Source organism: Equus asinus, chromosome 23 (genome assembly GCF_041296235.1).
Source record: "Equus asinus isolate D_3611 breed Donkey chromosome 23, EquAss-T2T_v2, whole genome shotgun sequence".
Taxonomy (NCBI): domain Eukaryota; kingdom Metazoa; phylum Chordata; class Mammalia; order Perissodactyla; family Equidae; genus Equus; species Equus asinus.
The window spans coordinates 17,086,372-17,100,404 of record NC_091812.1 but is presented as its reverse complement, the minus strand read 5'-3'; the positions used below and the strand labels follow the sequence as shown (position 1 = coordinate 17,100,404).

At 38.3% G+C, this 14,033-nt stretch overlaps 1 protein-coding gene across 12 annotated transcripts in view; it reads right to left on the bottom strand.

Moving 5' to 3' along the window:
* Positions 1-14,033, bottom strand: part of TUT7 (terminal uridylyl transferase 7) — a 59,341-nt gene that overhangs the window by 32,377 nt on the left and 12,931 nt on the right. For all 12 annotated transcript variants that reach the window (XM_014826954.3, XM_070495821.1, XM_070495820.1 and 9 more), the window contains exons 10-12: positions 12,965-13,084; positions 3,874-4,026; positions 918-1,098 (exon numbers count right to left, since the gene is read on the bottom strand). In XM_014826954.3, coding sequence (XP_014682440.2) covers positions 918-1,098; positions 3,874-4,026; positions 12,965-13,084 — 454 coding nt within the window. The remainder of the gene's footprint in view (positions 1-917; positions 1,099-3,873; positions 4,027-12,964; positions 13,085-14,033) is intronic.

Below are 14,033 nucleotides of genomic sequence, written 5' to 3'. Positions count from 1 at the left end.
AGGGAGGCACCAGGAGGAGACACCACTTCTCTCAATCTTTTCTCCTCCCCTAGAACTCCAGCAGGTTAGGCAATTGGCCAGAAGAGCTGAGCCAGAGAAACTGCAGGGGAGGGTTTAAAAATGTGAGATCCCCATGACTGCACACATAATTTATGCAAAATGCAAAAAAACTCTCTTATGCAATACAAAGCTTGAAAAAAAATCAAGCAAAAATAAGAGAATTCCATTTAGGAGGTTCTTTAAGTTATTTGAAGGAGGAGAATTAAGATTTCTAGAGGGGTTTCAACCTCCTGACTTTGCAAAGCTGAGAAGAGCTAGTCCATTTAATGAAGTCTACAGGGCACATCAGTGTGTCTTTTATGCAATGGTTTCAGTTCAACGAGCCTTCACTAGAAAAAGTGTTTTTTATGAACAAGTTCTAAATTTTACTGCAAATATTCCGAAAATAATTATCCTTTCTCTCTATGGAGAGGAATTCAACAAAGAATGTTATTTTTCACGAGAAAAAGTATTTTCTCATCTTTGTAAAACTAAATAACATCAACAACAATCCATAAAAGAACTGAATCTAAAAATCCAGAAATAACAACAGTAAGGAAGAAAGGGGATTCACGCATCACTGGGAAAAAACTTAAGCATTTAAGTTATTAAGCAATTTACAAAGAAAGCAAGGACTCAGCCAGCCATTATTTTAGTTATTGAAGTAATGAAGATGTTTCACTGCAGCACTTAAAACATTCAGGATGAACAGTTTCGTCCCTTGCAAAGGTCCACTGTAACACGTGCAAGATGCTAACTATTTATTTCACTTTTGGGGTCAGGCCTACCTTATATGAAGGAGCTGAAAAGAAACTGAAATGAAAAGCATGCTGTTAGACTGGTAGCTTAAAAAAACGGAATTAAACGTTTTGAGATACCTTCAATGGCAATGCGCTTTTTGGGCCAATCCTTCGATTCACGAGATATTGATTCTTTGACACGGATGCTTATCACTAAATCAGCCAAATTAAACTCTAAGGCATAGAATCGAAGCAACTCCACCCAGAGCTGCCCAACTGGTACGGAAGGCTGGTGTTTTAAATCGAATGTTAATGATACCTATTAATAGCAGAGAAAACATACAGGTTATTGCAAATGTCAGCAGAATCTGAAAAATCAGAGATCATTCAAGCATCAAACTAAAAAAATCTGAAAAGCCTTAGCAAAAGACAGGAATCTGACACTCCATCTACATAAATCACAGTCTAGGTTCTATTTTGCTTGTGGGAACACAGCTTCCCTTCACTGCCCTCCTGGGATTAGTTGTGGTAAAATGCAGTCATCACCACAGGAACAGACAGGCAGCACTCCTTGTTCCGAAGTCTTAAGGACGGGGGAGAACTGTGCGTGGACTGCTACAACCCAGCACTGAGCTCTCCGTCACTGCCGCCGGAGGGCGCCTTCAGTGACACACACGGACGCGGGCAGCAGCTAAAGGGGCAGAGCAAAAGGAAAACACTCCTCTCATTTTGAGAAGCTAGTAAGTTCACTGCATCTGCCCGTGGCAACTGATTTTAAAGTCAAATAACTCTTGATATCAGAGATTGAGACTAGTTTTACATTCACAGACTCTTGACAAATTGGAACATACAGTGATGTAACATATTGGAAAGTGCATAGAATTTAGAATAGAAAAATAATTGGTTCAAATACTGATTCTGCCACTTCACAGCTCTTAACTGCCCTGTGACTTAGCTTCTTCGTCCTCAAACTGGCAGTACAGCACAGTGGCTGAGAGAACTGGCTTTGGAATTTGACACTTTAAGCATGAAATCCAGTTCTGCCATGTACTAGCTGTGTAGCATCCTGGTCAAGGTACACTAGCTGTCTAAGCCTCGGTTTCCTCATCTGAACAATGGGGATCACAGTACCCACCTCATAGGGTTGTTGGGAGGACTGAGTGAGAGAGTATCTGTAAAGAGCTTAGCACAGTGCCTGGCACACATGTTCAAAAAATGGTCGCTATCATTATCTGCAGAGTAGGGATGATACCACCTATAACACAGGATAGTTATGTGGATTAAATCAGAAACAAGGGAACGCATCTGGCAGACTTGGCTGCTTTCTGTATTTTTTCACTTAGGCATAGGCTTTTAAGAACAAGAAATCCATTTGTCATTGAAACATAAGGTCACAACTGTAAGATGCTCTGAAGAGGTAATCTAGTTCAACTCCCAAATGTTACAAGAGAAGGATCTGAAGCCCAAAGCGTTGACGTGCCTTGTCAAAGGTCCCCCTGCTTGTGAGTGGTACAATGAGAACAACATCCCCCGAGCCCAGCACAGTGCTCTCTCACCACGCCACGCAATCTAGACACTGTCTAGATCTCAACTTCAGAAGTGGCCGCATGATTAATCTCTCCAAGTAGCATGAGAGTGTAGAGATAAAGTATTTAATTGGACTTACGGCAATACCTTTTCCTGCTAAGATATACAAACTTGTTTCCAATCACACTTTTTTGCATCAAGCTTCAAAACAGATGGTATGGTATTTTATTAACTATTAAATCTCAACCACAAAGGTTCTGTCAAATAATATAATCATTGAGTGGATTTACAAAGCAGAAGTGATTGAAAATGGAAGTTGTCTAGGTCCCAACAGTATAGTTGAGGACAAAAAGAAAACCTCCAGAAATTGAAAGCCTCTTAAATTTCACCTCTTTATCCATAGCCTTACTCAGCATTACCAAGGACTTTTAAGCATCTCACTGAAATGACTTGATAATACCGTAACATGGAACTTAAGAGATCTTCAACATATCTAGAGTAAGGGTACTTAAGCTGTTTTTTTTTATTGGTTTTGCAAAGTAGAGAACATTTTCAAAAAAAGTAAGAAAAGCAGCTAACAATTACTGAGTGCTTACCACATGCTTGGCACTGAGTTAAGCATTCTATAAATCAATGACTCTATGAGAGGTAGCAATATCATCCCCATTTATAGGTGAGGAAACTGGGACATAGGAGGACTCAGTCGCTTGCCCAAGGACACACAGCTAGGAAGCAGGAGAGCTGGCATATAAATTCACATATTTTGGCTCCACAGCCTGTGCTCTTATCCACTACCAGAACCCAAAATATAACACCACATAAAAGTGATGCTGTTTTGGTGGCAGCAGGGGTAGAGCGGCACCACCTCCCTCTCCCCCGCAATGCTCAAGGATTCTAGAAAACGAAACTGCAGAATCTAGGATTCACCACTAATTCCTCATTTTGGCATGGATTGGAGGAGTGACATGACTTTTTTGTGTAGAGCTGGGATTAGAACCCTAGTCTCAGTATTTTGTGGATATTATTGTCATTTCACCCCAAAGGGTTAAGGGGAAGGTGATGGGGTCAGGAACCATTCACCAATTTGAGACAGAATACGATTTTTATTACTAGTATAATTACATTGCTCAGATTTTTGTTTGAAATTCAAATGGGAATTCTTTCCCTGTGCAAATTCCCCTGCTGACCCCTAATGGGATGGATGAGGACAAGTACTTTAAACCATGTACTTATTCACTGTTAGTTCAGTAATTTGAGGTTAGTTACCTTTTCATATATTTAATGCTTAGAACACCATCTAAGATCTTAGCTCTCTGAGGACAGATAGGGATTTACCTTTGAATTCTTAATATCTTTCACAGGACCTTGCAAACAGTGAATTTAATGCTCTGAATTTTACCTTTTCTTGTTACCTGTCTATTCAAAGGACTGAATAGACCAGGAAGTGAAACATCCATGAAATAGTTGATGTAGGTGAGGAAAGAAGAGGGCTCATTAGCTCATAAACTCGACAATGGACAACTGAATTAAAAATAGATGGTAAAATGAGAAATGAAAGAGAACAGACCTGTCCCCTTTTAACGGGCACTTCTTTTGGTGCCTCTTCTTTTGCTGTGTCTGTGTCCTCTGCAGCATTATCACTGTATTCCCAAAGCACAACGTCTTTCTGAATGTCTTTAAGGTTGAAGTTTCCTAGTTTGTTTAATGAGAATCCTTCAATCTAGGAAAAATTAGACACATAGTATCATGAGGTAGAAAATTTTATATCAATCAGAGCATCTTAACCCTGGAAGAAATGAAAAAATAACATAGCTCATTAAAAATACTAAGGGTATCATTCATGGACTGTCTCTGAGACATTTGTAAATTTAAAAATATTTTTTAAAGTAAAAAATAAGGTTTTGATTAGCAAAAGAAATGGTGACTTTGTGATATAATTATTTAGTAAATAGTCTAAGAGAAGGCAACATGGCCTAGGGCTAAGGCCATGGGGTCCAGAGTAAAACTGCCTGGGCCCAGATCTCAGCTCCCTAGTGCACCAGCTGTGAGACCTTCAGCAAGGCACTCACTCTCTTTAGGCCTCAGGTTCCTGGGAAAAGGGCTACCCTAGAACCTCCCTCATTGGATGGTGTGATATGAAATAATGGACATAAACCATTCAGATACAAGGTAGGGCACACAGTAAATGCTCAATAAATGTAAGAAAGGATTTCTATTGATGTAATAAGATGCAAATTGCTAAGGAAAATAGTCTGGGCTCAGATGATCTAAGAAATGTGGAAAAACTTGAAGAGGTTTCTTTATTGTACAATAGGATTTATCACAGCCTTTAAACAGGTTAATGTACATAATGAATTGTGGGGTGGGGTGTGGATGTGGTACCCCATTTCCCAAATGTACTTACACTACTTCTTTGTTTTAGCAGAGTAATCCTTCTAAAACCCAAGACATCATGTCGCTCCCCTGATAAGTTTCCTTCTCACTTAGGATGAAACTCACAGTCCTTTCCAGGGCCTAGGCAATCCGCCCTTTGCTACTCCTCTGACCCATCTCGAGACATTCTCCCAGCTCGGAGCCAACGTCGGCTCTTCCCTCCACCCATCAGCTATCCCCCTCTCCCTCACTGTAGTCAGGCTCTGCTCAAACACCTTTTTCTCTAAATAGCTCCTCCCCTTTCACTCTGTCCTTCTTACCCTGGTTTACTTTTCCTTAGAGAAACTACCACCGCTTGATAGTACTTACCTGTTTCACCCCATTAGACCTATGAAAGGGAAAAGATTCTCTTTTGCTCGCCGCTCTCACTCCAGCATCCTGGCACAAGCTAACTGCTCAGGACGGATTTGCTGACTGCCTGAATAAACCACTCTCCTGCAGAAAACACTTTGGAAAACACCAGGTGTGGTGACTGTTAGATGTACGTATTCAGTATTTTCTTCAGTTGTTTTTGTTTTCTTGATGGTTCTTGAGGAGTAAAAGCTCTAAAGTTTGACAGTTAAATTTATAAAATCCCCAGAAGAAAACCTAGGAGAAAATCTTTGCAGCCCAAGGATAGGCAAGGATTTCTTAGGTAGAACACTAAAAGCATAAACTGTATCAACAGAAAAGAATATTGATAAATTAAACTTTTACGTTTACGTCTTTGATTTATTTTGAGTTAATTTTGGGGTATGCTGTGAGGTAAAGATTTCATGTTCATTTTTTTCCTTATAGATACCTAGTGTTTCCAGCATCAACTGTTGAAAAGACTTCCCCCCAATGAAATGCTTATGCACCTTTGTTGGAAAAGAAAGGACCACCAGAGATGAAAACAATATTGATGCTTCCAATCATAGCGTTGCTATGTCTCTTAGTTACCTACATTCTTAATTTTTCTCAGCAACGCTCCAGTTTTTAGTTTAGAAGTCTTGCATATCTTTTGTCAAACTTACTCGTAAATATTGTATGTTTTCAAGCACTATTGTTAACGGAATTTTTAAAAACAATTTTTCAATTGTTTGCTGCTAATATAGAAAAGCACAACTGATTTTTGCACATTAACTTTGTATTCTATGATCTTACTCAATTTACTTCTTAGTTCTAGCTGTTTTATAGTTTTCTGAGGATTTTCTATGCAAACAATCATGTCACCTGCAAATAGAGAAAGTTTTACTTCTTCCTTTCGGACTTTTATTGCTTTTTCTTTTCCTTCCTTTTTGTATTGGTCAGGACTTCCTGTAAATGTGGAATAGGAATAGTGAGGGGGACATCCTTTTTTGTCCCCAGTGGCACAGGGATAATGTCCAGGATTCCAACATTAAGTATCACATAAACTGTAGATGTTTTTCAGATGCCCATTTTCAGGCTGAGGAAGTTCCCTTCTGTTTCTAGTTTGCAAAGAGGTTTTCTTTTTGTTTTTCAAATCATAAACGAGCGTTGCATTTTGTCAAATGTCCCTCCCCCCCACCACATCTACAAACGATCATACGGCTTTTCTCCCTTATTCTGTTAAAATGGTGAATTATATTGATTTTCAAATGCTAAATCAACCTTGTATTCCTGGGAGAAGCTCCATTTGGTCATAATATCTCTGTTTTAGCATATTTCTGAGTTGATTTGCTAATATTTTGCTAAGGGTTGCAGTGTCCATGCTGATGAGGGCTATTGGTACATAGCTTTCTTTTCTTTTGTCTCATTTTGGTATAAGGGTACTGCTGGCTTCTTATTTCTCCTCTTCATTTTCTGAAAGAGTTTGTGTAGTTGGCATTCTTTCTTTCTTAAATGTTTCACAGAATTCACCAGTAAAGCCATTTGGGTCTGGAGTTTTCTTTTTAGGAAGGTTTCTAATTACAAATTAAATTTATTTAGTGGATAAAGGGCTATTCAGGTTATTTTTTTCTTCAAAGCTCTTTTTTGTATTTAGTCTTATATGGATATGCCCATTTTATCTAAGTTTTCTCATTTACTGGTATAAAGTTGTTTAAACACTCTCTTCTTTCCATCATTTATGTCCATAAGAGCTGGAAAGATAACCCCTCTTCATTCCTGATATTAATTTGTGTTCTCTCTTCTTAATCAGTCCATCAGGAGTGTATCAGTATTGTTGATGAAATAAACTGTTTGGTCTTCTTAACTTTCTCTATTGTCTATTTCCTCTTTATTGATTTTGCTCTTATCTTTATTATTTCCCGTCTTCAATTTACTTTTGAGTTTATGTTGCCCTTTGATTTCTAGCTTCTTGTGGTTAAAATTTAGGTCACTAATTTTAGACTTTTCTTCTTCTTCTTAAATTTCAAACCTATAAACTTTCAAGCGAACACTATTTTAGTTGCATCTCACAAATTTTGATGTGTTGTATTTTTATTATTATTTAGTTCAAAATATTTTCTAATTTCCCATGTGATTTCTTTGATCCTAGATTACTCAGAAGTGTGCAATTTAATTTCCAAATATATTTGATTTTCCTAATTATCTGTTATTGATTTCTAACTTAACTCCATTGTGGTTGAAGAACACACTCTATATGATTTCAATCCTTTTAAATGTATTGAAACTTCTTTTATGAACTAGCATATGGTCTGTCTTGGTGAACGTACAAGATGCACTTGAAAAAAAAATGTGTATTCTGCAGTTGTTGGGCAAAGTGTTCTATAAATATTAATTAGATCCAGGTGATTAATAGTGTCTATTGAATCCCTTATGTCCTCACTCATTTTCTGTTTAGCTAACACATGAGTCAACTGCTGAGGGTGTGTTCAAATCTCTTACTCTGATGGTGCAATGGATTCCATCAATTTTTACTTCACGTATTCTGCTGCTCTCTTAATAGATGGAAACATTTATGATAGTTTTTTGTCTTCCTGATGAGTTGACACTATCATAATGAAATGTCCCTTTTGGTCTTTGGTAGTATTTTTTTCTCTTGAAATCTATCTCAACTGGTATCAGTATAGCCTTGGTTTGACTTTATTCTTTTTTCCCTAGCTTTACTAGGTATAAGTGACAAAAGCTTATAGATTGCATATATTTAAGGTGTACAATGTGATTTGATAGACATATTGTGAAAGGATTGTGAAAGGATTATTTGGTGGTTTCTGATGAGCATTTGGCCATCATTCAAATCACTGTTCTTTTATGCAAGGTGTTTCTTCGGTTGCTTTTAAGTTTTGCCTTTTATTTTGATTGCCAGCAGTTTCACTATGATGTGCTAGGCATGCTTCTCGTTGAATTCATCTTGCTTGAGGTTTGCTCAGCTTCTTTAGTCTGTAAGTTTATGTCTTTCATTAAATTTGGGAAGTCTCTGCCTGTTTTTTATTGCCTGTCCCATTCTTTTCTTCCTCTCCTTTCTGGGACTCAAATTACCCATAGGTTAGACTTTTTTTGAAAATTGTCCCAGAAGTCTCTGAGGCTCAGTTATTTTTTTTCAAACTTCTTTCTCTTCTTCAGACTAGTTTCTATTAAACTATTTTCACATTCACTGACTCTTTCCTCTGCCATCCCCATTCTACTATGATGCCTATCCAGTAAATTTTTTATTTAAATTAACGCATTTTTCACTTCTAAAATTTCCACTTGGTTTTTTACATTTTCTATTTTTCTGGCTGATAGTCCCTTTCTCTTCATTTACTGTAGTATATTTCCTTTATCTTATGGAGCATAGTTGCAATAACTGCTTTAAAGTCTTTGCCAGTTCTTGCATCTGGGTCATCTTGGGTTTAGCATCTGTTGATTTCTTTTCCCTTGAGAATGGGTCCCATTTTCCTGGCTCTTTGTATGTTAAGCAATTTTGGATTGCATTATGGATATTATGATATTGTACTGTGTTATGAAAATTGTGGATTTTTGTTATTCCAAAACCTGTTGATACTTTTGTTTGACACGTAATTAACTCAGTTAGACCAATTGCAGATTTGTCAAATCTCCATTGGACAGTGGCTCCAACCTCGGTTGTTTTTTAAGACTTAGCTCTTAACTGTTTTTAGATTGTTTCACATGTGTGGTTTAGAAGTGCATCATTACTTCCAGAAAATTCTCAGTTATTATTACTTCAAATCTCTCTTCTGTTCCTTTCTCTTTCTTATCTTTCTGGTATTCCCATTATCCATGTATTACAACCCTTAGTAATGGTCCTGCAGTTCTTAGAAATTCTGTTCCATTTCTTTTTCAATCTTTTTTCCCTTTTTGCTTTTCAGTTTGGGAAATTTCTACTGAATAAAGCTCACTGACTCTTTCCCCAGCTGTGTCCAGTCTACTGATGAATCCATCAAAGGCATTCTTCATTTCTGTGATAGTTTTTATTTCTAGTATTTCCTTTTGCCTCTCAGAGTTTGCATCTCTCAGCTTATATTACCCATCTGTTCTTGCATGTTGTCCATTAATGTGCCCTTAACATATTAATCTTGGTTGTTTTAAATTCCTGGTCTGATCATTCTAATGCTTGCTCTGTCTCTTCCAAACTATGTTTTTTGCCTTTTAGTATGCCTTGTAATTTTTTTCTTGAAGCTGGGTATGATGTTCTGGGTCAAAGGAACCGAGGCAGATAGGCCTTCAGTGTGAGGTTTTATTTATCTGACCAGGAGTTAGGCTATGTTTACTGTTCATTGTGGACGTAGATGTCAAGAGGCTAAAACTTTGTCTGGTGTCTTGTTTTTGTCTTCCCTGCTATCTTTGGGTTTCCCAAGAGATTTCTTGTTGAAAACGACATCTTTCCATTGTACTACCAGTATACAGGAGCCTGAATGACGTGGCAGTAAGGTGTGGGAGAGAAGCCAATCTGTAGTCCTATGATGCTGGGTATTTTTCCTCCCCCTAGGTCGATTAGGCCCTGGTAAAACAGTCCCTCGAGGACAGGCTTTTGTTTAGGGGGACAGAATGCTCTGGGCATATTTCAAAATGGCTACCTTTCCCCTCATGCTGCCAAAAGCTTGAGGGAATTTTTCTTGCCTCTTCACCCTGAGAACCTGGTTGGGGTTCCTGGAGGTAAAACTGATGAAACCATTGGGGGTCCCCCAAGACTGGGCCCCCCTTGTTTTTTTTCACTCTTAAGTTTGTCCAAACTGAGCCTCTAGAATCACAGTCTAAGTCTTCCTACCCTCATATTGGCCGCAGCGGCAGGACTCTGCTCCTGGGCTCCATGCTAGCAAGTGATAATTCACTGTCTTCACCTCTCTCTCCAATTTTGGGGGCAGGAGTTTTCCCCACGACCTCAATTCTCTGATATAGCTAAGAAGGGTTGTTGATTTTCAGTTTATTCAGCTTTTTTCTTTTTGTGAGGATGGAGTGACAACTTCCAAGCCCCTTACATGACAAACCAGACGGGCTCAGGAGTTAGTCAGAGATGTGCTGAGTTCACAGACAATTAAGGGTTCCACTTCTCAGTATCTTTCCTTTCTGGGTTTTTTCCCCCTTATTATCTGGTGGCCCTAGTTCCTCTGGCCAGAAAGAAGACCAGTTTTTCTACTAGAGTTGACTTTAAGGGTAAAGCCACAGAAAAACAAAAACTCACTCTGTGTTGACCACTTGCTCCAAGTTTTGACTTCCCTCCAAAGTCTGCCTGCATTTGTTTGGTTTCCAGAACCTTCACGTTGTTATTTTTTTTCTATTTTTTCTGAGAATTTATAGCTGTTTCCAGAAGGATCATTTGGTTAGGAGTCCATGCCTCCAGACCATAAGTGGAACTTGACTTTTTATTGAAGGGGAAAAGGACCACACTTGTTCTCTGACCTTGTTCCAGGAGCTTTACATTCATAATCTCATTTCAAAATTTTTCAGATGAGGATACTGAGGCTCAGAGATTAAATGACTTACTCTAGGTCATAAGATATTAAGTGGCAAAACCTGGATGAATCTCATGGCTGCCAAACTTTAAAACTACTGTTCTTTCTATTATAATATCTGGCATCTTTAAAGTGTAAATAACTGTTTGCTAAAGGTTGAGTTTATATAATCCAAAATAAAGCAGATTCCAAATAATATCTATTAGGAAACTAGTAAAATTTGTTGTAGGGGATAAAAGATGCTAAGACAGGGTTAAACCTCTTCATCATTCACAATTCACCATGATTAACTTTAATCATATCAAGGTCTAATGACAATAAAATGGGAATTTCAATTGGGAATAAAAGGTCAGAGAGGACAGTCTCCAACACGGAACAGATCTGAGTAGGCTGGAAAGGAATGGCCAAAAGATTCCTGAAAGACAGATTAGAGCACAGAGGTGTGATACGCTAAACTTCTCAACAGAGAATTCAGCCTCGTTCATCTGTGATTTCCCTTCAGGGCCTAATACAATGACTAACATACACAGTGCTTTAAGATTGCAAAAGAACTGACAGTTTAGATACTTTCATACACATGATTTTAAAGTCTTCAATGAATTTTCTGCAGAAATAATGGATATAAAATACCTGGCATGAATAAAGTACTGAATAAATATTAATTCCTTTCCCCTTACTTGCTTTACATTTTTGACTAAGACTCTGGCAGAAGCCACCACATCGATGCCTGCTCCATTTTAAATGCTGAAAACTGCAGATCATTTTGGTTTAGGCAGCAGAATTTCCCTTATTTGATTCATAGAATTCAACCCAGTGTTTGGCCACCACATATCTGTTTTTGTCATTAAATCTTAAATAAACGGTATAATCAAAATCAAATTCAGTGTCACTTTAGAGAATTTCCAGTATCACTGCTAAGGAAATAATGCATGGGCCACAGAAAAGAGTATTCATACAACTCTAAGCAAATCCTGAGGAGAATCTCATCACCAGAATAGAAATGCCTTTTTTCCTGCAGCCTCACGTCAATGACAGATGACTAACCAGAGGTGATCAGGACAGAAGAAAAGGCAGATCTCACTAAGATGGTGGTGAGCATGACTACACATCCGACCACTTCTGGGGACCTTCTGGGCATAGGAGTCCACCTGGCGGGGTTCCACCCTACACTCTTGTCTCTCTTGGATCGAAGTGAAAGGCAAACTTGCAAGGCTTTCACAGCTGCCTACTTGGGTCCAAGAGGAAGGGTTATTTATCAACCAAGGGCTGACTTCGTTATCTCACTCTTGTTTCCACCAGGAGAGGGGTCTAGCAGATATCTTCTCCGGGCCTGAATTCTTTCATTTCAGCACCACAAGCATAGAGAGAGCTCCCTTTAGACAACTGAGACACACAGCAGACTGCAACCCCTTACGCCAGGACAGATTCTCTAAGGGGCTTATTCTGCCCTAGTCGTTACTCCCAGGGCCTGGCAGGTAAAGGTCTCTGCTTAACTCTCAACCTATTAAGTATGAAGAAAAAATCCCCTATAATTGTATTTCCTTGATATGTACCCATAGTGAAGAAAGACTGCTCTAGAACATACTCTCTTAACGATGAGAATCCCGTGTACAGTAAGAAGAAAGGGAGTTAAAATATCAAATGTGCCAAAGTAAGCTTTTCACCAACTAAAAAGCCTTTCTACAAACTAAATGTACACATAAGATTTTATCAAGATAAACACCTGGGGATTAAAAGTGAGGTTTCCAAGAGGATGAGAATGTGGTGACTTTGAGATGGCGTCTTATTAAATCTCATTATTTGAAGAAATCAACTCAACTTTATACAAAAGAAAGAGTGGTCACATTACTGAAGCCTAATTCATCTTAAAGATAACACCAAAAATATATTCTACAGGTGACAGTGTACTAAGTTCTGCATCTTATGGTATAGGGAGCAATCTGAATGCTTACATTTTCTTTTGTTTCACAGCAAATGGGGAATAAAGAGAACTGAAGACTAGAAACACAAAGTAAGTTACAGTGAACCAAATGCTTCCTACAGTCTGTCCGGGGGTGATATATAAATTCAAGCATCAAATTATAAACTGTACCCAAAAAAGTGTGTGCCAAGTGACAAATTTAATACAGGTTCACATTCTCATTTGAAACCCTCAGGATCATGTTCCACAAATTAAGAGTTTTTTCAGTTTAGAAAAGTAATAATATTCCTAGAAGAGTACCAGGCAGCATCTTGTAATCAAATAAATTAATATTTTCACAGTGAAAGGTATGAATATTCACACTAGTAGGAGAAATAAATGCAGGTCAGTTCTGCTTAGGTTTTTAGATTTTCACATTATGTGTAAAGGATTGTGGCCCTATAATAAAATCAATATCTGATATATAAGCAAAATAAGTTTTATACCCATGATCCTAGATAAACAGGCAGAAGGGGTTCCTTCCTCTGTTGAAGAAAGAAAACGGCCATCAGAGCAAACACATAAGGTGGCAAACCTCCTTCTTCAGGGCGATCTATACTGCAAAGCTACAAATGAGAGAAAAGAGGATAAGTATTCTTTCGTACCAACTTGTCATTCAAACAACTTGGTCTAAAACTTGTAACTTCATTTCCATGTTATTACATGATTTCCTCCTCAGCACAAACCACCACAGTGACAAAATACAAGACTTCCTTACAGTTTTGGAGGAACCACATATTGCGGTTTTGAGGAGCAGCTTTGATTTCACATTTTTAATCTTGTTAACTAAACTTACTCATGGAGGGCCCTGAAACAATACTTGCTATTTCTTTCTTCTTCTTCTTCTTCTTTTTTTTTGGTGAGGAAGATTGTCCCTAAGCTAACATCTGTGCCAATCTTCCTCTCTTTTGTATGTGGGATGCTGCCACAGCATGGCTTGATGAGTGGTGTGCAGGTCTGTGCTTGGGATCTGAACCCACAAACCCCAGGCTGCCACAGTGGAGTGCACGAACCTAACCACTACACCACTGGGCTGGCCCTTATTATTTCATTTTTTGACATCCATGGTAAATCCATTCCCTTGGGTAAAACACTTGTTAAAGAAGTCAAAATGAAGGCTTGATCCCAAGTGTAAGCCAACTACTGGCTTTGCTCAGTTTAATGGTTCCCTCATCCTAACCTCCTTCCTTGAAAATGCATGCTTTGATCACAAGCGATTAGGGCAAGTTCACCAGCACTAAGAGAAATAACTTAAAAAGCATGGCCTATTTAGTGATGAAGCAGGAGGCAGCTTTCAAAGTACGGCATATTGTAATTATCTATTCACCGAGTTAAGAGCGGGGCATTCTCTCTGTTCATCCTGGACCCAAGCAAAAGGAACTACATATTGCTATTGCCATATCTTAATCAGTAAAGCTTTGGCTTTTCTCTGTAAAGCACCTATACAGAATCTCAATTATCTAAATAATTATCTAAAAAATTAATAATCTAAATAATCATGACAAGACCTTACAT